The following is a 26863-nucleotide window of genomic DNA, read 5'->3' on the forward strand; positions in this document are numbered from 1 at the left end:
TTCTTGTAGTTATGTTTTATTTATATTTCTCTTTTAATTTTTTTTTTATATAAATATAGATTTAAATACTGATTATCAATATTGTCTATTTAGATCATTTCTATTGAATAATATGAATCCATCATTATCACCGACAACATTAGGAACATCGTCAGGTCGAAGTGATTCGCAAGATTCAGGTCTGAACACAAGTGGAACTCCAATTGCAAAAATATTAAATCACATGAAACACGAATTGCAAGTGCAAAATCAAAAGAAAAAGTTAGAGAATGAATTACATGTCAAACGTGTCCAGTCACTGAGAAAAGAGTTAGAGTACTTGAAAGTTACCGAGTGGAGATATCAACCCATCGATGGATACAAATAGTTACAATTTTAATTCTCAAACAAAAATTCTTTAAAAAGTCTATAAATAATTTTTTAAACGATTTATCAATTTATAATAAAAACATTAAAAAATGTTTTCTTTACTAGTTAATGCTGCCAAATATATTTGGGGTAAGACTGATGAACCAAATATTGACGAAATAATAACTAAACTCGAAAGTTTTAATGACGACATATATAACGACGATGATAATTTGATTGAAGAAAATGAAAATCATAATTTTGAAGGATGTTTTTACAGAAATGGAACAATAACATCGATCACAGCGGATACTATTTTGATAGACGACCGTTACATTTGTGACATTTCAAACTCACCAACTAATAACTTAGAAAAGGGATTAAAAGTTCATTATTTGGCTTATCAAACCAGCCAAGATGATATCAAAGTCCGTAAAATAATATCAATAGTTAGTGACTTTTGGGACGTAAATGATGATGGTGATTTAATCAGTAATAATGATAAGAACCAGATTATACGTAAAACTATTGTTTGTAAAGTAATGAAACGTGATGGTCGCAAAGTACATTTAGAACCGATTAATACGATAATTAATTTAGACAAAGCAGATGCTACATTCGTGCCCTACCGAGGTGATTGGGTGCAAGTAGAGTCACTAGTTGAATTGAACGAAAATTCTGGTGATTTGGGTGGTGAAGTTTTGGAGGTCAGTAAAATATATCCATTGCGATCTACGATAAAAATAGGATTGATAACAAAGTATGATCAATTGAAAGGAGTCGGAAATGTTGACAGCGACATGATATTCAGTAAAGTTGCGTGCCAACCGGGGTACATTCCTTGTGAGGGTGATAAAGTTGTTTGCGACAGTATTGAAAGTGACCAGGGAGTTTACACATGGAGATGCCTAACCGTTGTACCGCTAATTCAGGTAGACAATACTGGAAAATCAGTCGCCTCGGTTAATAGTACCAGTCAGGTGAATGAAGATAATTTAAACACGCTTTTGAAAAATAAAAATGGTATTAGTATTACTGAAGATTTAAATTTTAATTTAGAATTTAATGAAGAAAAAAAATTAGATATAACTATTACAAATAATTCAAATAACAGTTACACTTTAACCAAAGGCGTATTCATGTCTAAGAAATCTCAATCTCAACTATCATTACTCTCTCCAGAAATAAATAAAAGTACTAAATTATGCCCTGGTGATTCAGTAGTTTATACATTTTTGTGTACAGCTAAATTTATCGGAGCTACAAAGGAACTTTTTATATTTTGTTTCAACAGCTTTACAATCGGGCGTATGTTTGAGATAAACGTTAATGCTAAAAGTGTGTCAGTAGATAGAAATCCTGATGATAAAAATTACAATAACGATAGATTGGTAAGACATGATGTCTTTGATCAAGAGTTTTATATACCGGGAGTACGTCCATGTAAAGCACCAAATTTTATAAAAGTACGTTCTGGAGTCTATCGAATTCCTCAACGTTATTGGAGCATAATACTGCCTTGTATCAATGATAAAATGTCTGCAATTGAACTAGAAGGCGTTGTTGGGGAAGCACTGCCGTTTTTAAATGACACATTGACTCTTCAAAATTACCGCGACCGCTTTCACGCCTTGCTGTATCTGGAGGAAATGAATCTTACGATTGAAATGCAAAAGTATGATATGGATAGTTCTGTAATGATACCTGGCGGAGAATTTTTAATCCTCAAAGTTCCTGGGTTAGCAGAAAAACGCCCGTCGCTCATTATTGGAGATCGTGTTGTTGTTTCCTTTAAATGGGACTCTAGTGGTGGAAAAATAAAAAATGAAGGGTTTGTTCACAAAGTTAAAAATTCAGAAATATTGCTTAAGTTTAATCCTGAATTTCACAATACTTACAATGGTGAAGACTGTCAGATTATTTTTAAAAGTTCGTATTCTGGACTTTCACGTGCTCATAATGCAATAAACCTTGCTATTAATAATTTAGGTGTTGAAATTTTGTTTCCCACTTCGGTCAATGAAAAAGAGTCGCAGATTGATCTAGAAGAAAACGTTCCAGACGAAAAACCCAAGTATGTTAAAAAAACGAATGAATCGTTATCATCGGGGACGTCTTCTGGTGAATCCACGCCTCTACAAAATAGAAAATCACGAGCTTCAGACAGATTATTAAAAGTATTATCTGAAATAGATTCTAAAGAAAAAGAAAAAAATAAAAAAAAAGACAATTTGGATTCAGAAATAATAATTAATTCATGTAAATTGCAAATAAAAAAACGTAAATTAATTTGGTTCAATAAACAACTTAATTATTATCAAAAAGAAGCTGTAAGGAATATACTACGTGGTATTGCTCGACCACTTCCATATGTAATTTTTGGACCTCCGGGAACTGGTAAGACCATAACATTGTGTGAAGCTATTTTACAAATCCTTACATGTATTCCTGACAGTCGAATACTTATAGCGACACCCTCCAACAGCTCCGCTAATTTAATTGCTGAGCGTTTACTCGACAGTAATGCTTTGAAGCCTGGTGATTTGGTGCGATTGGTTGCTCATCATTGTCTGAGTGATGATTCGATACCTGAACGCCTTTTACCTTACTGTGCAACTGGTGACTTGGCTGCTGAAGGATCGTCCAAGAGATTCGAATACACTGGATCCGGTCCTATGATTAATTGCACGATGAGTGTGCTAGGCAGACATCGAATTACAATCGGCACATGTATTGCTCTGGGTTTATTGCACAATATGGGTTTTCCACGCGGCCATTTTTCGCATATTCTCGTCGATGAAGCTGGTCAGGCAACTGAGCCAGAAATTATGGTTCCTTTATCCTTTATTCATTCAGATACTGGACAAATAGTGCTTGCAGGAGATCCGATGCAACTTGGGCCAGTGGTATCAAGTAGACTCGCAGAACATTTTGGACTTGCTGAGTCATTTCTTGTGCGACTACTCCAACAGTTTCCTTATCAACGTGATAATGAAGGATTTGAGACGGGTTTTGATCCTCGATTGATCACAAAACTTGTTATCAACTATCGAAGTCTTCCCGAAATTTTAGAATTGCCAAATTCGCTGTTTTATGATTCGGAATTGGTTTCCATTGTTAGTAAAACAGATAGCCCAGAAGCCGAAATTTTAAAATCAATAGCCGATGATTTGCCTCCGCGTGATGGTCAACCACCGGCTGTTATTTTTCACGGTGTCAATGGAGAAAATCGTCAGGATTCCGATAGTCCAAGTTGGTATAATCCCGCTGAAGCCACTCAAGTTTATATTTATCTGTTGAAACTTTATAAACGCGGATTCAATGAAAATGACATTGGAATTATTACGCCTTATCAAAAACAAGTAAGTCTTATTGTTTTTATTAATGATGATGGTGTTTTTTTTTGGTTTTTATATTAATTAAATTATTTTCTGACAGGTTGCTCAAATACGTTCATTACTTTGGGAGTTGGACATGCAGTTGCCAAAAGTTGGAAGTGTTGAAGAATTTCAGGGTCAAGAACGAAAAATAATCATATTGTCAACAGTAAGATCTTGTAATGATTTTATCGGTAATGATGCTCGGCATGCACTTGGTTTTGTTGCTTCGCCACGGCGATTAAATGTCGCAATTACACGACCACGTGCTCTATTAATTATAATTGGTAATCCATTTTTGTTAACTAAAGATCCGTGTTGGAGAAGTGTATTGACTTATTGTCTTAAAAATGATTCTTATATTGGCTGTAATTTTTCTATGTCATATGATGATCACGTTGATAATTAATTTGAAGAAGTTTAAAGTTTAAAGAAAAGTTAATTTCTCAGTTTCAAGTTCTTATTTTTTACCATATTCTAGGTTATAAATTTATTTAGTTTAATATCACTAATTTATTATAAATATTAAGTGTTAATCATGATATAATACATCAATTAACTTAATTATGAATATAGTGATGCTCAGGGAACTTTTTTAATTTAATGATACATTTTTTCTTAATTTTTAGAAAATAAAGTTTGTGTGTTGAATTAATAAAAATTTAATAAATAAGATTACCATTTATTAACGTGAATTCCATATAAAAAGAAGGGTAATTAAATTTTATAATATTTTTGTATTTCGATTTATTCAAATTAGTTATGAGTTCACACAAAATCTGATGTATTTATTGAAATATAAAATTAATAAATATTAATTCATGCATCAATTAACATCTGTACAAAAAGTCTTATTCAAACTACCATTAAATTACGTTTTAGTCATGAATAATCAGTTGAAAAAAAAAATTTTAAATTTCACATATTTTTATAATTTTTCAGCAATAATTTCGAATAATTATCTGTTTTAGACAATAATTTAATAAATCTTTGATTTATTCAAAAAAAATTTTTTTCAGCCTAATAAGAATATAAATATTCAATTAATTTCAAGTTAAAATTTGTAAAAATATTGATTATATTTCATTAAATAAACCAAAGAATTATTAAATAATAAAATCTATGAAAACATTTCAATAATAAAACGAAATTCATTTTGAGTTACAGATATTTGGACGGCTGAGAAATAGAATAATTAATAACTAACAAAATTAGATAAATCAATCGATTCATTTCTCAGCCGTCCAAATTAATAATCTAAAAATCATTTGATGATTTGAAATTTTTTTTAAAATTCTGATGAATAGCATTGATGATAAAAATAAATAACCGGTTCGTTTTGAGTACTGTTAGAAAATTAATTCCAAACAATACTTACACGATCTTGATTTTTAGCTTTTAATTTACGTTCAATAAGATTTTCTAATGCTTCACTCCGTACACTCAAAGTTTCTATTTTCTCAACCAACTGTTGATACGGTGATGCCGGTTGTCCTCCCATGACAACGTGTCCCAGTTTACTGTCGATTTTTGCATCTAATCGTGCATTACGAATCAAATTAACTATCCAGCATTCAGCTACGTCGGCTTTCATGTTAAGTTTCTCAGCAAGCATACTGTAATTAATAATTAAAAAAACATTAAATTTGCTTGCTTTCAACAGTCAAAAATAATTTTAAAATAATAAAATACAAACCCAATGCTAATACACTGATGAATACGACAGAAAGTTTCAAAAATCATCAATCTTGCATTCTCAACGAATTCGCTAAGCAACGCGATAAGGAAGAAGTCATTGAAGACTACTGTTTGGCATTCCTGGAGTTTTTTTCGTGCTCCGTCAAAGTCGAAATTAACATACAAATGTTCTAAAAATTCAGTGATTGGATCACGGTACGTGTAAGATTCTTGCTGAATTACTTTAACGAGATCCTTCAAAGTTGATCGTTTAGAACGATTTACAATTACGGCAGCTGCCAAGTAACGAAGGATGTGAGGACAAGTAGTTTGAATGGCATTCAAGTAGCTGAAAAACACGTTCAACAATTATTAATTGTCATTAATATTTTTTTAAAGTAAGTAATGGCACTGATTTTATAATAGTTGGTTTATAAAACTTACTGAGGGCGATAGAGGAACATTTCAATAATCAAGTCACGTCCTTTAACATGGTTGAAGAAAACAAACAAGCTCCAGTGAATTAACCATGTTCGTTGCTGAAGAACATGAAGGGAATTACCAATAGCATTGTTGTCAATGTATTCACGTAATTTGTTTACGTCTTCCAATGCAGTATCCCAGTTCTGGGCCAAAATTTCTGATGCCAGTTTTCCCCACAACACGTTCAAGTAATTCTAAAAAATATACAATTATTATTTTTTTATCATCGATAATAAATAAATATATAAATACTTAAAAGATATTATGTTATTAAAATTACCTTGTCAGTCGGTGGCATGATGAGCATATAAAAATATAAGTAAGATGTGGAAATTGAGTAATTACCACATTCATATCGGTACTTGGCCAATTTGACAAGCCCATCCATCATTTCAATTTTGAACTAAGTAAAATTTATATTTTTATTATTTGGAGAACTTAAATATATGAAAAAATTTTGAAATAAAATGTATTCACTTACCTCTAAATCTTGAACTAAATAATTATTGAGCGCTTTCGAGTCACGCATTTCTTCCATTTTTTTCATGACTTTCTCGTCATTCATCCATCCCACAACTGTCGAAACATTATTTTGCAAAGTTCCAAGTTCTCTTACAACTTCGGCACGGCGTGCCTTCAATTCCTGTTAAATTAAATAAATGCAATAAAAAATTATCAAATCAGAATTTTAGATTTTAAATTTAAAAACTCTAACGTTTTTAATTGACTAGAGATTTCAGGTGTTTAAAAATAAAATATAAAAAAAATTACCTCAGGAACTTCCTTGTCAGGGTATAATTGTTTCCTAATATCAATGACATAATCAATCATATTTGTTTTACTAAGAATGTCAAGTTTAGCTTGGAGCAGTTCATTTTCGTCATAAATCTTTAAAAAAAAAATATATATACCAGCAATTATTAAAATAATTAAATATTTAACCTAAATTACCACATGGATAACATAAAAAAATTTACCCTTTTAGTATCCAAAAACTCCAAAAGCGGAAAGGCTAAATGCCGATCCAGGTATTGACCAATACGACAAGTAAGATCAAACTTGGCCATATTTATTTATTTTTAATAAAATAATTATAATTTATATTAAAAGTTATGACATTGATCATGCAACTAAGGACGCTATGCAAAAAGGAGAGATCACAGAGCCAACCAAAACTAAGTGTACTTTTTTTACTCGCTTTTGCTCTTGCTCGTACGTACTGCTCTTAGCCGGCACACGTATTGGCTTGAAGTTAGGCATTTATAGGTATCTTGCATCGAAATTACCAACAATCGATTAAAATACTTAAGTTGAATCGATACTCGACAATACATTGTTGGTAATTGTTGCAAGGGGACTCAACTGTTTACTTGATTAAATTATAAATAATTAACTAATATAATTACTGGTAATATTTATACTAAAATACTTGAAAAATCTGATAACAATAAGTGATTATTAGCCAACTGTCATAAATTTATATGAATAAATGTAAACATAATTGAGTATTTTTCTATAAATAAAGTGGTTTTCAGGTCTGAGATACGATAAGAGCTGTGAGCAGTGTGGTCGTGTGGACGACGTCGTGTATAATTTTTTTCAACGGTGGAGGGTGGTTGGATACTAAAATCCAGGCCCGTATCCTCCAAACCTAAACATGGACGGCGTTAATATTGATGATAGCAATCAAGTGTCTCACAACGAGGATGATAATGTCGAAGCAAGTGTGGAAATTTGCCGGGTTTGTCTCCTCAGCAATCACTTGATGAGAGATTTATTCATTGAGAATGATGTTGTATCATTATCAACTAAAGCCATGAGCTTCGCTAACGTTAAGGTTAGTTCATTTTTGTTTCTTGGATCATGAATTTTATTATTTCTTATTTCGCTACTGTTTACTTATGTGCATAAATGTCAAATTTAAACTCCCGGGACATTTATTATTTTTAAAATAAGTAGTTATTTATTTTTTTTTATTCCATTCTTATTTTAATGCAATAATAAGAAACAATGCTTGGACTTTGATAAATTAGAAACGCCTATTGTTTTGTTGTTCGTCAATTGTTTAATGTTAATGAATTTATTTAGTGGTGTAAACAATTTGAATAATTAGTCACTTATTATTATTGTTTGGTTATAATTAATAATATTTAATATATTATATTAAATTATGATGGTGATGATGTATACTCGATTTAATAAAATTAATATTTTTTTTTTTTTTTATTACTTTTATAACTTATCTGACAAAAAATTTTTAATTCACATTGTAATCTATTAACTTTTATTTTTATTTTATTCCTTTATTTTCTAACGTTAATTTTAAATTATTTGTAGTTTATAAAAAATTTTTATAGACTATAAAAATTACAATTTGATTCTATTGAATATATCTCTTGCTAAAGAAGTTCTGATTATATAATTTCAGTATTTATCATGATTTAAAATATCTGATGAGTAATTTTCTAAATTATAATATGAATAATAATTAAATACTAAAAAAATTTTTTTTTATTAGATAATTCAAAGTAGAAACTTTACTTCATTAAGTAAAAAAATAGAGTAACTTTATTACAACTTATAAAAATTGTACATTTGTTTTTTATTTTTTTTTTTTTTTTATTTTTTTTTTTTTAGATACATTCAGATGATGGTCTACCAACTCACGTATGCTGTGATTGTGCAGAAAAATTAGAATCAGCATATGAATTTAAATTACAAGTTGAACAAGCGGACAGCTTGCTTCGAGAAAAATATGACAGCTTGAATATAAAGGAAGAGTTATTTTTTAATGAAGTTGAAGTACGCTTAGAGAATGAAAGACATGATGATGTCACAGGTATGGTCGACGAGCATTATGATGTTACAAATACCGTATCTGATGATAAATCGCCATTATTAAAAGATCATTTGGCATTATTACAAGTCGAAAAACTCACCCATCAGCACGAACAATATTTAGAGGATGAAGTTATGAAAGATCAAATAATGCAATCCGACGAACAATATATCGAAGACGAGCATACTGATGAGCAAATGATCACCGAAGCTATTGAATCATCGGCGAATGACAATATCAAGCCTGCAGCAATAATGCATGACCAAGATACCATTACTGTTGGGGAACATAATTACATAGTTCAACATCCAGATTACACATTATCTAGTGAGCAAGATCATGATTTAATAAATGCCGACAATGTCAATGAACACGACGCGAATGAATATTTATCAATGATTGGCGATGAAGAGAGATTACTCAAAGAAACTGAATCCCATTTAGATAATGTTATTGATGACAATAAAAATAATGGATATATTAACGACAACGAACACGTTGATGATGATGATATTGACGATAATAATGAGTTGAATCAAACTGATGATGGAATTGAAATGCAAGAAAATGACTGCAATAAAATTTCAACGTGTACTGATGAAATTGATTCTTCAGACCAAGTATTAGATGACGAAAATTATTTTGAAAATCTTGATCTGAGCAGTAGGTTATCACAAACTCCGTCAACTAATAAACTTGACAAAAAAATTTTTTTTATGTGTCACATTTGTGACGAAGAATTTTTGTCTAAGGACTTATTAAAGGAGCATTTACATTCACATGAAGAAGTTAAACAGAGATTGTCGATGAAAAAAACACCGGAAAAAGTATCGCAGAAAAATGTTTCACCGATAAAATCACAACCACCATCTGGTAAAAAGCCAAATAAATGTCCATATTGCGGTAAAGAATATTTGTACGTTATTTCATTTAAAAAACATATTAAACAGCATCAGAAAAATGATGATGAGTTAAAAGAAGGAAATAATGACTCAATATACCAGGATGATAACTCTGCAGATTCTAATAATTTTGATAATAACGACACTTTCGAAGTTATTGCTGACGATAAACAAAATATGGAAGAGTACAATGATAATGGTAATATTAATATTAATTATATTGATAGTTTTTATTCACAATTATAATTGTAAATTAATTCACAAGTATCTATATATTTATTTAGATATTTTTGTAAATTCAGATGCCTTCAGTTCTTGATAAAGTTGAAAAAAAAAGAACAATTTTAAAAATGATATTTACAGATGTTTGTGACTTAAATTAAAATTTTAGTTTTTATATTGACAGTAAAAACTACAATAAAAGTAATAATTATTTTCAAATTTTTTCAGATAATTATAATGAGCTTTCGAATCATCATGACTATCAAGTTGACAAACAAAAGTGTAATATTTGTGGGTTGGAATTTAATTCACTTGATAAATTAAAAAATCATCGTTCGACTCATGTTATTGAAGGTGTAATATCAGAACAGGATTTAAAAGATGAACTTTCCAGTTTGTGTCAAAAAGAGTATGATCAAGAGAGAATAATGGATAATAATATATTGATGGAATCGAAAAAAGAAGATAATGAACTTAAGTGTCCTACTTGCTTTTTATTATTCAGCAGTAAAAAATTATTATCAAAACATTTGGAGACACATGAGGGCGTCAGGTATCGTTGTAAAATATGTGGTGACGAATTTACTCAGAAAGACGATCTTCGTAAGCACGCTGAGCAGCATTTAGAAGTAAAAACATTTCAATGTGTGCAGTGTAACAAGATATTTGTTAATGAATTGACTCTGAGAAATCATTTAATAGCAACTAATCACAAGACAACAGTCCACGGTGAAGAGTATGATCCAAATAAGAGAATTAAAAGAGTAGCAGCGCGCGCGGCACAAAAAATAATTGATAAAATTAGTACTGAGGATAATCTTGATGACTCGGAGAGAGATGACGACGATGATGACAACGATGATTTTGTTGTGAAGACTGAAGTTGCTTTAGGTCTCAAGGCTGCCGATAAATTGCAGTCCAAAAAACAGGGTAGTAAAAATAAAAATCTTCAGTGTGAAACATGCGGCAAGAGATGTATTTCAAAACAAGCTTTGGCTAAACACATGGATTATCATATGAGAACTGTAAAAACTGAGTCCACAGAATTAAAAAATAAAAAAAGCAATGAAGTTAAAGATATTACGCGGAGCGTTCCTGGATTCTCTGATAATATTGATGATGACGATGATGATGATACCGATTTCGATGGCGGATTAGACTGGCCAATGGACAATCATGAATGCTCAACTTGTAAAAAACGATATAGTACGAAAAAATCATTATTAAGACACCAACTTTTGCACGAAGAACCCAATTTTGAGTGTGATATTTGTAATGTTAAATTTTATCGTAAAGATAAGTTGAAAGCTCATTACGATAAATGTTCTGAAAAAAATCCAAATCAAGTGAGAAAGTGTAATATTTGTGGTGATACTTTTGAGAACAATGAAATACTGCGTGAACATAGATCAAAACATGTTGACGAGGGGATATTAACCGAGGAAGACTTGAAAGATTTGGAGCCAGGCTCTGAAGATAGGAAGAGTGAAAAAATAGCCCGAAAAAGACGTACTGATATCGTTGGTCTAGAGTGTACTGAATGCAATAAACAGTATACCTCACGTAAAGGTCTTTTGAGACACATACAAGTTCACGAAGGTAAAAAATATCTTTGTGATATATGTCCAAAGAAATTTTATCGTCGTGAGCATTTGAAGATTCACGTTGCTAAACATAATATGATAAAACCACACAAGTGTACGCGTTGCTCGAAACGTTTTATGAAAGAGGAGCAGCTTAATGCACATTTGACTAAACACGAGAGAACTTTTAAGAAAAATAAAGAGCCAGATAGTACATCAAAAAGATTCCTTTGTGAAATTTGTTCGAAAAGTTTTACTCAGTCGACAACTTTGGTCGCTCATTTGCGTGCTCACAATGGTATTAAACCTTATGTGTGTGAAGTCTGTGCAAGACCGTTTACTACAAATGCATATTTAAAAATGCATATGAGAACCCATACTCAAGAACGGCCGTACACATGTCAATTTTGTTCACGTGCTTTTGCAAGAGCTGACACGCTGGCTAATCACCTGACTTCGCATACTGGCGAGGCTAAATATCATTGCAAATTCTGTCCGAAAAATTTCCGCCGACTCAAATCTTTAAAAGAACATGTGTTCATTCATACAGGACAACGGCCGTATGCATGCCCGACATGCGACCGGAGATTTAACAACAATGGAAGTCGATATGCTCACAGTAAAAGATGTAAACAAAATATGCTGCAAAATCAAGCTAGACAAAGTCAAGCGCAGACTTTACAGTCACCTCCAGGTCCACCATCGGTCCAAATAGCACCAGCACCATTACCTGCACCACTACCGCCACCACCACCACCACCGACACCACAAGCTGCTACTATTAGGCTAGCGCATCCAGTTACTCAGACAATGCAAGTTGTACAATCGAAAAACGTTAAAACAATAACTATTGCAAGACCTGACCAAGTTGGTACTCATCAAATTCTGCAACACCAAGAAATACTAATGCCACTTATTTTACCTCTTACTGTTACACTTACTGATTGTGACGAAGAAGTTATATTACCAGAGGGCACCAAGATATTTACTACTACGTAGTGCTAAAATTTATATTTTATTGATGATATAAATATTATTATACATGATTATTATTGCTATAACTGTAATTATAAGTTTCATTACTCTATAAAAATTGTAACGAAATTATTTAAACACATTTTTAAAAGTTCTCACTGAATTTTATGTAAAAGATATATATTATATATTATATATATAAATAAGTATAAGTATTTGCTGCATAAAGGCAATCATAAGCTAAAATTTACATATTAACAAAGTTTATTATATTACATATTGTATACATTTAGATTATTTTTTAGATTTGGAATCTTTTTCATGGTCAAAACTTATTGACAGTTATTTCATAATGACTTTTAATTTCTTGAATTTTATTACTTGAAATTTTAATATTTTTTTTTAATTAATTAGCTCTGCTTATTATTTTTTTTTTTTTGTTGTTTAATAAGTTATACTTATTTTCATTTGATTTAGGTGAAAAATTTGTACGCAAAAATAATATTTTACGACAGTAATCATTGCAATAATTATTGAACTTGAAATAATTTCAAAAAGATTGCCAACTTTGAATTTAAATATTTTTTTTTAGACATTATAAGTTACAAAAAAATAATTGCAGGCACTTATTATGTATATAATTGTTATAGTGTGAATAAATAAATAAATTTGTAGACTTTCAATTTACATTTCCATCTTATTTATTGAGTGATAAATATGTTATTTAATTACTTTTATGAAAAATCGTCTAAAGTTTTTTTGTCAAGTATAAAATTACAAAATACATTTTTTAAAGTAATTTTCCAATTTAAAATTACGCGCGTGATTCTTAAAGAGGGCGCTAGTCTACAAAAATGGCGCCATGAATCTTCACATGATGTACACAATACACATGTGTGTGTGTGTGTATTATTACAGATGTGACCAGGCGTGACGAGGGGAGGTCAATCTGTTCATGTCAGAAATAATTTTTGTGTTAAAGTAAAAGTCGGCATGTGTGCCTAAAATTTAATTGAATATTTTTTATATGTAGAATTTTATCGTTTTTTATTAAGTATATCTCAATATTAATCAATTCAAACAATGTGTAGTATGTAATAACAGAAATGATAATTATTGAATAATCATGGAAAAAGATTATAAGTAAACACGTTGAGTTGTTTATCAGTATTTAGAATCGGAGTAAAATTATAACCCAAAAGTTAGAATATTTCATTTTAAATTGCATGTGTATTCACGGATAAATTTATTCAAGTTTATATGATTAAAGGAATTAATAAATAACGATGCACAGTGAGAATTGTCCATTAGTCAGTTATCATGATGATTCCGAAATTCCTTCAGTACATTCAACAATAAACGTCTCTGTTTTGGAGGAAGATCTCGCTATAAGTTCATCAACTCTTGGTAATTTTATTTACTACCTAATTTCAACTAATTAATTATTATAAATAATCTACAACAGCAGTATTAATAATAATAATAATAGTTTTAAGAAAAAATATATTTACAGAAATAAACATAATAGTAAAAATTTATAAAGTAATGGACGTAGCTTTAGTTTATGACGCATGCGTAGCAGTTTATTTAAACCGATATGTTTTAATTGCACTGTTTAATTTGTTATTAATATTAATTCAAAATTCGTGGAGTTATTTAACACTATTTTTTTGTTTAGTATTTATTCAAAATTTTGACTAACGAATTTTATTATTAATTAACTGCTTAGTTTGGTGGAGCAAAATTAATTTATTGCACAAGCTGATAATTATTTTTTTTTTTATCAAATGATTGTTGATATTAGTGATATAAAAATTAACTTATAATTAAAATCAGATAAAAAATTGTTGATTTACTGATATAATTTAAAGAAGGGGGTTTTATTGCATTGAATATTGTAGCAAATCAAAGGCCGTTGACTTTTAATTATTATATTCGATTTTAGTCTTGAAAAAGTTAAATTGAAAAATTCGATCATTGAAATATTAATAATTAAAACTATAAAATTTTTTTTTTTTTACAATTCATAATCTATTAAAGGTTAATCTTCATGATTTATTCAATCAATAATTCCATATCTATAGTTCTAATTTATTTTTATTTTTATTTAATTATAATTCATTTGTTTTTACTAAATCAAAAATTTATTTGTAATTTTTTAAATGTTTTCTTATTTTATTTGTAGGTACAAGAGACAAAACAAATGAAGAACCAGAATCAGACTATATATCTTACAAGTCAATAAACAAAGTAATTTATGTAAATGAAGAAACGATGGATTGTAATTATTCAGAAACCACGGAAACACCAAAAAAGAACAAGATACCAAACCAAGATGCTACAAGTCCAGATCTATTCAAAAGTGACGATGAAGATACTGATAAACCACCAATATCGAAAAATTTTAAACGAATATTATCACAACCAACCGTAAAAAAAATACCTCCACATAAATTAACTCAAGAGGAACTAATAATTCAATCAGACAGCTATTTACTCACAAGAACGAATAAATCTGTAACAGGAATACCGCCACCACCAAAATTCACAATGTGTCAAAGTGACTGCACCGATTTTCTTAACCATATCAGAAATAACCGTAAATATTTCTGGGCAGATCCTTTTTCTGACGATGATAAAATTTCCAACGACGAAGTAGCTACAAGTACAACTATAAACTCCACTATTACTACTACTACCGATAGCAGAAGTTCCACAAAGTCTGATTTAAAAGCACCCATAATAAGCGAAATAATTTCAACGTCACGTCCACGTAGTTTAAGAAATTTGACCAATGCCTTTGATGCCTGTGATCAATCAAGTAGCTTAGCGTCTGTAATGCGCACAGAATTATCTAATGACAGTGCTGTTACTGATTGTTGCAGTAATACACAAACAAATAGCACAAGTACAAGCACGGAAACGATTAACGAGCGAGTAAATATTAGTAATTTTAATAATAATTTACATGAACATGAATTAAGTAGTTTATCAAGTCTTACAGCAAGTATGGCTTCTATTAGTACTACTAAGTCAATTTCAGTGAAAGATAACGACAGACATGTAACATTTGATATACCTAAAGAAAAATATCTTGCGATTTTTCGTACCATCGATGACAAACGAGCAAAATCATTACCCTGGCCGATTATTTACAAACACAGAGCACCAGGTATTCATTACAATAGAAATAAATTTATCGAGGAATTTGAAAATTTATCAACAAAATTATGTGAAAGATATATTGGCAATGAAACACAATCAACTTGCACGATTTGGTTCACCAAACAGGCACCGGGTAGCGCAAAAAAACGCACTCTGTTGGGTAAACGTGCTATTGGTCAGAGTCCAGGTAAAAGATTGAGCCATTTAGCGAGGCGTCGTAAGACGTTTTCAAGTGCTAATTTACAGTGTATGGCTGAAAAGAAGCAGATTGTACTTAATGTCAAAAAACCAATTATTAAGAAGGGAAAAAGTCCGCGGGGTAAGAGTCCGCGCGGTAAAAGTCCGCGTAGTTCAGCGAAAAAACGACTGAGTAGAAGGTTGATATTAGATGGACAGAGTCCCAGAAAAACTAAGTTGGAAACGTCAAAACGTGCGTTATTTCAAAGTCCTACTCACGATCGCGCTGGACCGAGTGGGAAATCTGCGCCATTGAGTATGAATAATCCACAGAAAATTAAACGTGCATTATTTCCAACAGCTCAGAAGAAAGAAACCGTGACGAGTAACGCTGAAGAAATGACTAAAAAGAGAAAGAGTGATGAGGAATTGGAAGGACCTCGAGTGAAGTGGCCAAAGAGTTTGTCTTTTGACTGCACATACAATAATTTGGACAGTTCACGAGAGTCGTGGAGCAGTGATAGATATTTAACAGGAAATGTACATTTAAAAAATGAATCGCTTTCGCAACCAGCCAAAGTTGGCCTCAGTGATAATAATAGAAAAGTAAGTGTTATTGATATTAGTATAGAGTATACTTATTTTTGTTACTGGATAATTGATCAACTGATACCTTTTTTTTTTTTTTTTTTGGTTAATTTAGAAACTACTGTGGGCGGTTTATCAAGCTTTACAATCCAGAGGCATTAACATGGAGCATCCAAAGTTTAAGCAATACGCAAATCAACTCGCGAGAACTGTAAGAAAATACATGCCTGACTTGGAAAACCGTAATATACCGCGTAAACCGGGCAGCACTTGTGATCGCATGTTAAAATTAGCTAATATTCATGTTCTTCTTGTTGTCGAAGCTAAATGAAGGGAAACTTAGATAGTTAATATTATTAATTATTCGTATATTTGTTATATTGTAATTTGTTAATTAATAGGTACCATAGTTATGACAATGATTAAATAATTTTCTTTCAGCTTTACTTATAATTTCTAATATATAAATAATGGTTAATATATTTACAATAATGGTCATGATTCTTTTGATCATGAACATTATGATTCTCCGTGTTATTGATTATATGTTAAAGTATAATCAGAAATACTTTTATTCAAATTGATAGTAAAATTTTTAATCCAATTGATTAATATAAATAGTAAACGCTATTGTCGTTTAAATATATTTTTATTATCTACATAAATGTGAACTGTATAAAAAAACATAGCATCTTGGATAAAAAAAATAAAAATTTTTTTATGATTAATTGCATTATTTTTTTGACTCCTAAATACGATACAGATTTTTCGAATGTATAAAATTTATAATTAGTAATCTAATATATCGATTTAATTGAAGATCAATTTATATAATATACCAGATCTATTTGTAGACAAAAACTTACTTCAGCTACTTGAATTTTGATTAAAACTATAATTCTACTCATTTGGAAATATTTTTACTCCGTTTGAGTACTTAAATAATGTATACTTTTGTTAAAAAATTAAAAAATGTTAGAAGTCTATCATTGATAATATTTTATACTTAAGTAGATAAATACTTAATTTTTTTTTTTAGTAACGTAAAAACTTGAAATTCCTCAATGGCGTATACTCCTGATAACAAATAATTTAGATTAGTAATAATTAGCAGTAATTAGTAGTAAGTAGCTGTGATTGAAAAAAAAAAAAATTATAAAATTCGAGTAGATTATAAAACATTTTTAAAGTAAACTAACTGATTTACGTAAAAATTACATCATTAAGACTAATTTCAATTGACGTAATTGAATTCATATTTTATTTGCCAAAAAAAAAATAATTGAATCGTGTGATAGAATTCGTAAGTTGACACTTTAAGACTCTAATTTTATCGATAACTGAACAATAAATAACAATCAGATAAAGTCAATTAAGAAGAAATATAAATTTTTTTGACAATCTAAAAAACCAGAAATTTAATGAAAGACAATAAAAAATTTGGTGATATGTTATCTTGAAGCTAGGTATAAGTCAGTTGAAAATCGACATATTTTTCTAAAGCATGTAGACAACTTACTTGGGAAAAAAAGCGTTACATTTAATCGTTTATCTAAAATACACCCTTATAAAATTTTTACTGAAAGAGTAATATAAAACTAATTTCACTTTTATAAAATGTTGAAATTATTAATTAGTTTGATTATAATTGTACTATTTATACAATCAGTGATGCCAGCCAAAAAATCGACTAATGAAAATTGTCCAATTTATTCGTATAAACCATTCAACGATCGTAGTAATATTTTATCAAGTATTTCAAACAACACTATTATCAGTGAATTATCATTAATTGGAACTCACGAATCAATGTCATACATAACATCTGATCTAAAAATTCGAACACAGGATATATCTGTTACTCAACAATTAATGTATGGTGTACGTTTCTTGGATCTAAGTGTACGTTATTCAAAATCCAAGATATTGGAAATTTATTCACGCTCTGTAGATCTTAATTTTACGCTTAATAATGTACTTCAGACAGCGGCCGTCTTTCTTCAAAATAATCAACAAGAATTTGTGATTATTAATTTAAAGTATGATGGTAATGTTTATTCCGATGATGTTTATGACGAGATATTCAATAATTATTTAGGAGATAATGACGCGGAATCTTGTCAATCGTTCAAAAATCTAAATTCATGTGTAATTAAAAATTGGAAACTCCAAAGTACTGTTGAAAGTGTACGAGGTAAAATTTTACTGTCTACAACAGATTCTTTATTTTCTAGATGTATGTTTTATATTAATAACGAATGTTTATTATCGAACCATGTTTCACCAAATTTTTTTGGCGATGGTTTCGATTATTATCCAATTGTCAATTATAAATGGATGAAATATGTCGTTATATCAACGAAAGATGATTATAATAACTACGAATGCTATGTGTATGATCTGAGTATTTATGATAATTATTCACTCTTTTCTCAGGGGTTTGCTAAAAACGGTGGATATTATAGTTACAGCGGTCAATGTATTGAACCAATTAATTACAGACTTTATAATCGGTATTCAAATCATCGCAATGCAAGTTTAACAGTTATTCTAGTTGACTATGTCATACCGGAAATTATTGATAAAGTTGATAATTTTAATAAAAATAAATTGACGTAGTATAAATTCTGTTTGTTAAAAATTTGTTAAATTAATATAAGTATTAGTGGAGCAGTTATATAAATAATTATTTTATTTCTTGTTATAAATGAGACTAGTTTTTATTTTTATATAAAATTAAGTGTTTACTGATTAAATAATTAACAGTTAAGTACTATTTATACGTAAAGTTATTATAAGTAATTCGTTAATGAAAAAATGTGTGGTTCTTGTAAAAAGCATTTTCTGGATAATATAATAAAATTAATGTTGTTATGAAAATTTTTTTTGCACCATAAATATTGCATTTTTCAACTTACGTTTTTAAAGCTTTCAATCATCTGCAAACAAGTAGTTATCAATTTTATGAAAATATTGATATTTATAATTGATTATAATAACTATAAACGGCAAAGAAATAAATAAAGAAATATTTACTTTTCAACTCTAGTTTTATTAGCAATAAAATATGATATTAATTTCAATGATCAAGAAAGCGATACCTCAAAAAAATTTTTTTTTCAATAACTAATTATTTAATAATTGTTCTTTTTTAACTATTCAAGACAACAAATTTACATTTATGAGGAATGGGTTTATTTTATTAAATGTTTAATTAATTAAGTTATTGTTTAAAAATAAGTAATGTATGTGGTAAAAAATTAAAACACTTAACTAATCTACTAATCTTACAAACGCGATCAATTTTATAATTTTCATTTTTTTAATATACTTTGTTTATCGCGTAAATATTAACTAAAAATACAGTCTTTTAAAAAGCTGACTGTATTTTTATTAATATATATAATTAATTAACAAAAAAAATTAAATATTAAAAAAAAAATTATTTTATAATTATTAAGTAATTGCTTGCGTTAATAATAATTTACTTATCACTTGGATTAACTCTCGCAATTACATCATCCAGTATTTTTGTGAGTTCTTTATTTTCTTTAGCTTTTTGATCGATCATTTCCGTCAAAGAGTTACATTTAAGTTCTTCTTTCTTCAACATCGCCCGCAATTTTATTATTTCTGACTCGTGTTGCTTTTGCATCATTTCTAAATCTTGATTAGCTCTAAAAATAATAAAGTAGCACAATTATTATCAAGTAAAATGAATATATTTCAATAGAAACAAAAAAAATAAAAAAGTCAACTTACTTTTCAAGTCGTGCCGCAGCATGAAGCTTTATTTGCTCATAACGACTTTGTAACCCTTTCATAACTTCAACATTGTTTTCAAGACTTTCTCTCAGGGTAACTTCATTACTATTATACATTGTCATGGTTTGCTTAATTTTTTCATATTTAGCATGAACATCATTGAACGACGCTTCTGATGCTTCTAAATGCTTTTTAGTATCCGCGAGCTCTCTTAAAAGAAAGGCTTTTTCAACGTCTAGGTCGTTACGGCTCTTTTCTCTTTCTGCAACTAATCGGCTTATCGATTTTTCATGTTCATCGACGATAGCACTAATTCAGATAAAAATATCAATTAATTAATCAATAAAATTACATTGTATTTTTTAAAACAATTATTAACAAGCTTACGTCATCTCATCTTTAAGTTGGATTTCATGTGTTAATTGTCTCTGTAATTGGGCCACCATGTCTTGCAGAGATTTATTTTTTTTATCCTTTTCATCCAATTGCTTTTCATAATTCTGCTTTTGTTTTTCCAACTGCTCTTCTAATTGTAAAACAGTTGACCTGACTAATTCTAATTCACTAGCCATCGCGGAGTCAACTACAGGTATAGGAGATTCAGTTTTTTCAACAGATTCCTGAAGTTTAAATTAAAATATCATTCAAAATGTACATAAAATAAAATTTGTTAAATTTTATATAAGCTTACTTTTTTTTCAGACACCTGGATTTTAATATTGTCTGGAGTCATTGGACTATAGAATAATAATCTATCTATAGCGGCAATAGCTGGATTACGTTTAGGCGTTATGTTATTAGGCAATGATGTATCTTTTTCACCGTTTCGTTCATCATTTGATGGTGGAGGACTTGTTCCGTTTCCTTGCGGTAACATACTTGTTTCAGCTACTAAAGGATCAAATTTAGTGAAGAGCGAGTCACTTCTCAAACGATCCCCTCGACAATTTTCTGTTTTCGCCAATAAGAAATCAAATTGTGATGGATCACAAAATTCTGTTAACAAATAATTAATTCTTTATTAATTATATTCTGACAAAAAAAAAAGTAGAAATTAACTAAAACTATCATTAGAAAAAAAAAACACTAATAAATTTAATTATTAATTAGTGTAACTGTTATATAAATAATACTTACGATCCGGCGATGCAGGAACAAACTTTTCTGTCTCAAGTCCTGTAAATGAGTTATGAATATCTTTAATAATATTCTCAGTTTCTAAATTTAACTGATCAAAATCCAAGGGCGGATCTAAAGGTGGAGCATTTTCGACATCGAAAAACTTTGATTCAGGTAGATCTAAATTTTTAAAAGACTCCTCTATCTTTGTGTCTGGTTGAATAATACCAGAAACTAGGCTGGTACTTTGACGTTGTGGTGTAAAGTCAACATAATCATTTGGTAAATTCAAGCCTTCAATAACTGGACAAACTGGGATATCTGTCTCTCGTTTTTCTTTTAGCTCAGCCTCACGATTTAATGATTCTTGCAAATCTTCGCTAGAAGAAGTGAAATTGATTCCATCTACTAATAAAGTTGATTCTAATTCACAAACAGGTTCACTTCTAACTTCATTAGACTCTGATATTTCAATTTCAGGAATTTTTGTTCCTTCAACAAATATTTCAGGAGTTTTTATAATTAACTCCACTTGATCACTGATATTATCGGTAACTGGTATTGTACTTATATTTTCAGTGGTTATTTTTTGTGAATTTGTTTCAATCGCCAGCGAGTTGATATTTTCTAAATCTCCCGGGGCCTCTAAAGAAATCGTTTCATTTAGTTTAAAAGTAGAATCAGCAGGAATCTTTAGTGGTGTTTCAATAAATTTATTCGATTCTAATGAATCTGATGAAACAATATTAGTATTTAGTACATGTTTTGAAACTTTTAAATCATCGATTGGTAATGGTTTTTTAAACTCGCTATTATTACTGATATTATTAAAATCGTCCCTTGATATTGGTGATGATATTAACACTTGAGAATTATTTGTAACACTTGATTCTAGAGCCTCAAGATATTGGGAACCATTCGATGGCTCTACATTAGACTCATTTACAGGTGACTTTATTGAAAAATGTGTATGTAAATTAGGTGCTGTTGAATATTCTGGTGAAATTTGTTCAGCTGAAGTATTTAAAGTTGCATTGTTCTGAACAATTTCTAAAACATTTGTATCAGCTGTCGGAGCGTTTGTGTTCCAAGTGCTGTTCAGATTACAAGGGCTTGAGCTGTTTGCAAAAACAGTTTGAGTATCATTGACGGGGGTATTAATTGTTTGAGTAGCATTGCCTTCGACTGGTGATACGGTACCCGAACGAGTGACATCAAGAGTTTGGTCTAGCTGTAATTCGTCAGTCGCTGATGCAAATGTCACGTCTCCAAATGATTGATCACCAGAGTTTATAACCGAGTCTTCAAGACGAATTCGGGCACACGCTGATATTAAATCGTCTAGCCCAGTGTCGTTCAAGTTATTATAAGAGTTATCGTTTGATCTAGACGGGCTGTCTACACAAATTCCACTGCTGCTTTTAGTACTTAGTGTTGACGTTAAGCTTTGAAAACTGCTTGCAGTTGATATACTATTGCTTTCAGCTGGTGTTATAATTGTTGTCGGACATACAGCTGGTGGATAGATTTCTGCATCAGCAAATTCACGAGCAAACTTAACTTTTACTTCGTGCTCCGGAGTTGATTTTTTCAATGTCTCGTTACCACTCTGTGAACAATAAAAAATAATATATTTATTTAAATAAAATATTAATTTTATTAAATATTAAGGTATAATAAATGTTAAAATAAATTTTAATTATTTTCTACCCTAGGTTCGGGTGATGGTGAAGCTGAAGTATTAGGCGAACGGTGTAGTAATCTATTGATATATTCCATGATTTAAATATTGATGTTATCAAAATTGTTTTACAGAAAATTTATTAACTGAGGTAAAGCAATAGAGTAAACACTGCTACGGTGTTGAACCAAATACTAGAGACTATTATTTCTTTCAAGGTAAAAAATGGTCAGCTGACAGAAAATCGCGGGCTGCCAATTTTATTGCGCAATCATCTTCCCCAGAGTAAACTACGTATTCAAATTTCTAATAATAAAATATCAAACACCTTATAGTATGCATACACGATTAATTTCACAAAACGTGTTCAGTTGCGTGAATAGATCCTCAGTGCACAGTTACATCACGTGCTTATGAAAAATCAATTAGAAATTACAACACAAGAAAATTAATTTTCATAACTATTAATTCTACATTATTTTAAATAAGAATTCTGCACAATTTTCGATGCATAAATTAAAAATTAATAAATATTAGTAATGAGATACAATAATTTTAATAGTTTAGTATTTTTTTGAATATTAATAGTAATATATTTTCATCAATTTTCAGTTAAAATTTGTAAGTGAAATTTACAAAAGGATTTTTTCAACAGTGAACTTCAATTTAAAAATTCTTATTACTAAATTTGTAATAATCTATTTAAATAATATATTTTACAGTTATATTAAAGTGTCATTCGCATATCCCGCGCTTCAGATAACACGTGGATACAGGTAAAACCTGACAAGATAAATAAAAATCTCAATTTAAAAAGAACGAGTATACACTATCTACATAACTGTAAATAAAAATAAATATATATTATGAAGACATTAGTGAAAGTATTACAATAGAGTGTAACACTAACGTGAATACCTTTCGAATAAAATTCCCCATGGCTTCAGAAACTAAACTAACGAAACGTCAGTAGACGCATCAAACCCAAAAGTTAAGAAAAACTGTTCCATATTTACATGATGTTTTCAGCCCTCCTCAGAAAGTTATCTTTTTTCAATAAACATCTCGAGTCAGAAATAAAAATAAATTTTCCTTTAGCTTAAATTTGGTTTTACGAGTGCGTTCAACTTGCCATTGAGTCATTTTTCCGTTTAGTTGGAAAAAGATATAAACAAGACGACGGCTGACAAAGAATACAATAAAAATACATGTTGTTAAGTATTCATTAGTTTACGACGTAGTTCTTAGGAATGATGTGGGTCGGGTTAAAGTAGAGCGTGTTGCTTGTTGACAAGGACAAAGAAATCTCTGTAAGATCGAGGGAGAATCTCTATAAGGAGCGTCCGTGACAGCAACATGGCAAGTAGTAAAGCTAAGACATGACTCATTCCAGTCTGTTTTTAAGTTTATGAAACAAATTTTTTATCACATCATTACTATTTTCATTAATTGATTTTTCTCTTTCCGACTAATAATAAGAACATTCAAAAAAATGTCATGGTTTATTTTTTTCAATAAAATTATCATACAAAAAAAATGAGAAAAAAAATCTGGAAGTAAAGTATTCTAATATTAGAATTAAATGCAGACAATTTAAAGTCAATTGTGTCGCTTTCATGTATTTTACAACGTGTATCTATAGATAGATTTAGTACTCCCATACATATGTGTGATACCAGAAATGTGGAGAGAACTAAAAAAGATAGCTCACCTCTTAAGAATATAATAAATTCCTTTTTTTTTATTATTGTTATTATTTGTAATACGATGTATTACGTCAAATGAATTGCAGAGAAAAATTATTTTATTTATAAAACCTCCCGGTTCAATAAATGATTGTCTTGTTTCGTTTTTTTGTTTTAGATATTTGTTGGTTATTTTGTTTATAGAATAAACTTGTCATTCAAGTTGGTCCATTTTTGCAGAACATAAATATTAATGATAGAATCATTTTACACGATTACTAACACTCGCCGCAACACCAACTGTACTATCGGATCGCGCACGCTCCAAAATGATTACTTGACATCATCATACTCTCCACACTCTAGATTTAATCCAACGTCCACAATACAACGACAACGACCACAACACGACCATCACCAACTATGGTAGTAACTGGAAGTGGAAAAGACTGAGACAATATGAGAAATAAATAAAAGAGTAACGAGTTAAGACTCTTTTAAGACATAGATATATGTATTATAGAGTGGCGCTATCTTGAGGATGTCCCTTAACTTTTTTGTCTGATAACCCGTTGCATGTTTTTTTCTTTACATATTACTTTGTTGATAATCTGGTAAGCTGAAAAAATAAATTCATTAAAAAATAAAAAATTATTAACCTACGAAAATTTTCATTGTTACTACGCATTAAAATTTCATTAATCAAATATCCAGCGGAAATTTGATTAATAATTTCCATAATTAAATTGATAAGCTACAGAGTGGCGCTATCTCTTGCGTCACTCAGTGACTTAGTTGATGTAAAAAATAAATTTCACCAAAGCCGGTGGTAGAAACAAAACGACTGATAAAAAGTCACGTGCTCTGTATCCAAATTCATGTTCAAGGGCATCAACCTCAAGTTATTTTATTGTGGTGACAAGATAAAATGCGTACCACATACATAACACATGTAATATATATCAATATATATAGGTATACGAAAACGCAACGAGACGATTGCAAATAACTCGAAAGCATCTAAAGAAAGAGAAAAAAAATTGATGAAAAATAAAAAAATGTATTTTTACATTTGTGGTTTGTCTAACTGATGCTACAGAGAATTTATTTATAGAAATACATGTACGCGAACCCCTAATGACTGTCAGATGCCAAATGAACAACATAAAGATGCTCTTTATGGTCTACTGGATGATAAAAAATAACAGACGCCAAACTTAATGAAATTAATTAATTAATTTTATTGTTAAGATTGTGACTTTGAAAAATTATTAAGTAGTTGTATTAGAATTTTTTATTGGTATTACTATTAATTACTTTTAATAATAAGTAATAATTACCATTTGTGTTTTTGAGGGTGGTGAATTGTTCAAAGTCGCTGTGATTTCACGCAAAATAACTCTTGTGCCTTCACGAATACCCTTAGGACTTGCTTGTATTTTAGTTGGACTAGACATCTTACAAAAAACAAGTGTGTTGAATAATTATTTCACGTAAAATCACTGGCTGGAGCCAGAACGCCAATTTTATTTTTTTACAAACCAACACAGACACACACTTCACCATCAAAAGTAACGCTGTGGTTGCTGTAACATTAAATGGAATATAATAAACAGTAATATTTAAGTTAACTTTCACAATGTAACTTATGGAATTAAATGCACACCAAGTGATTTCACTTATCCTTTATAATAATTACTTTGATTTCTCTTATTTAGTAGAGTATAGAGAAAGAAAAATCCGTAACACATAAATGCGACTTTCGTTAACGGCCGCTTCTCGTTTGACAACTTGAATACCAATATTTCAGCCAATCAGAGACAAGCTCAAATTTCTAGTAACTCAAATGTGGAGCTAGTTTACCTTACTACCCATGTTTCTGTTTTATCGACTTGTAAACAAATAATTGGCGGGATTATTTCAAGAATTTGTTTTTTGTTGTTTACTCTGATGATCACTGAAGTGAACGACACGCTAGACGCTGCATTGTAGAGGGTTGGAATTTATAAAAGTTATGACTGAAAAGTTTCAGATAAAAAATTTTGAAAGCATTTATCATATTCCTTAAATATTAATTATTCAATAAAACTTGAAGAATTCAATTTCTTTTTTAATCTTTATTGGTAATTTTTCGTTACAAAATGTATACAAATTCTGTAAAGCATGCGAAACATGCGCTGTTATTTTATTATTAATAAATCATTTAAATTTATTAACAATAGTGATTATTCATACGTCATTGTTACAATTAATATATACTGCAATCATTCGCGATAT

General features: G+C 29.8%; 5 protein-coding genes across 10 annotated transcripts; 3 read left to right on the top strand and 2 right to left on the bottom strand.

The window, feature by feature from the left end:
* The first annotated feature begins 315 nt into the window (after positions 1-315).
* On the top strand, positions 316-4622 carry LOC123274523 (probable RNA helicase armi). The gene is made up of 2 exons (XM_044742178.1): positions 316-3710; positions 3787-4622. Exons 1-2 carry the CDS (start codon positions 459-461, stop codon positions 4132-4134), a joined length of 3600 nt encoding a protein of 1199 aa, XP_044598113.1. The 5' UTR covers positions 316-458; the 3' UTR covers positions 4135-4622.
* Positions 4443-7092, bottom strand: LOC123274527 (eukaryotic translation initiation factor 3 subunit E-like). Its single transcript, XM_044742186.1, has 7 exons — positions 6863-7092; positions 6657-6773; positions 6367-6528; positions 6166-6288; positions 5847-6079; positions 5422-5751; positions 4443-5341 (listed from the first exon to the last, which is right to left on the bottom strand). The coding sequence occupies exons 1-7, from the start codon at positions 6950-6952 to the stop codon at positions 5083-5085; spliced, it is 1314 nt and encodes a 437-aa protein (XP_044598121.1). The 5' UTR covers positions 6953-7092; the 3' UTR covers positions 4443-5082.
* Positions 7093-7206: 114 nt separating this feature from the next.
* On the top strand, positions 7207-13093 carry LOC123274522 (zinc finger protein 26-like). 2 transcript variants are annotated; one of them, XM_044742177.1, is made up of 4 exons: positions 7207-7293; positions 7421-7722; positions 8523-9825; positions 10077-13093. In XM_044742177.1, exons 2-4 carry the CDS (start codon positions 7543-7545, stop codon positions 12428-12430), a joined length of 3837 nt encoding a protein of 1278 aa, XP_044598112.1. In that variant the 5' UTR covers positions 7207-7293; positions 7421-7542; the 3' UTR covers positions 12431-13093. The 2 variants fall into 2 exon arrangements, with proteins under 2 accessions (XP_044598112.1, XP_044598111.1); XM_044742176.1 differs by having other exon boundaries at positions 7231-7336; positions 8523-9830; positions 10076-13093.
* Positions 13094-13322: 229 nt separating this feature from the next.
* Positions 13323-16875, top strand: LOC123274526. The gene is made up of 3 exons (XM_044742184.1): positions 13323-13813; positions 14592-16354; positions 16452-16875. Exons 1-3 carry the CDS (start codon positions 13693-13695, stop codon positions 16665-16667), a joined length of 2100 nt encoding a protein of 699 aa, XP_044598119.1. The 5' UTR covers positions 13323-13692; the 3' UTR covers positions 16668-16875.
* Positions 16876-19247: 2372 nt separating this feature from the next.
* On the bottom strand, positions 19248-26373 carry LOC123274524 (sporulation-specific protein 15). Of its 5 annotated transcripts, none has more exons than XM_044742180.1 (7): positions 26253-26373; positions 25927-26172; positions 21239-22829; positions 20793-21097; positions 20489-20721; positions 20099-20410; positions 19248-20013 (listed from the first exon to the last, which is right to left on the bottom strand). In XM_044742180.1, exons 2-7 carry the CDS (start codon positions 26041-26043, stop codon positions 19821-19823), a joined length of 2751 nt encoding a protein of 916 aa, XP_044598115.1. In that variant the 5' UTR covers positions 26044-26172; positions 26253-26373; the 3' UTR covers positions 19248-19820. The 5 variants fall into 5 exon arrangements, with proteins under 5 accessions (XP_044598115.1, XP_044598116.1, XP_044598114.1 ...); XM_044742181.1 differs by having other exon boundaries at positions 26286-26339; XM_044742179.1 differs by having other exon boundaries at positions 25927-26356.
* Between the last annotated feature and the right edge of the window lie 490 nt (positions 26374-26863).

The sequence above is a fragment of the Cotesia glomerata genome, unplaced genomic scaffold (genome assembly GCF_020080835.1).
Source record: "Cotesia glomerata isolate CgM1 unplaced genomic scaffold, MPM_Cglom_v2.3 scaffold_40, whole genome shotgun sequence".
Taxonomy (NCBI): Eukaryota; Metazoa; Arthropoda; class Insecta; order Hymenoptera; family Braconidae; genus Cotesia; species Cotesia glomerata.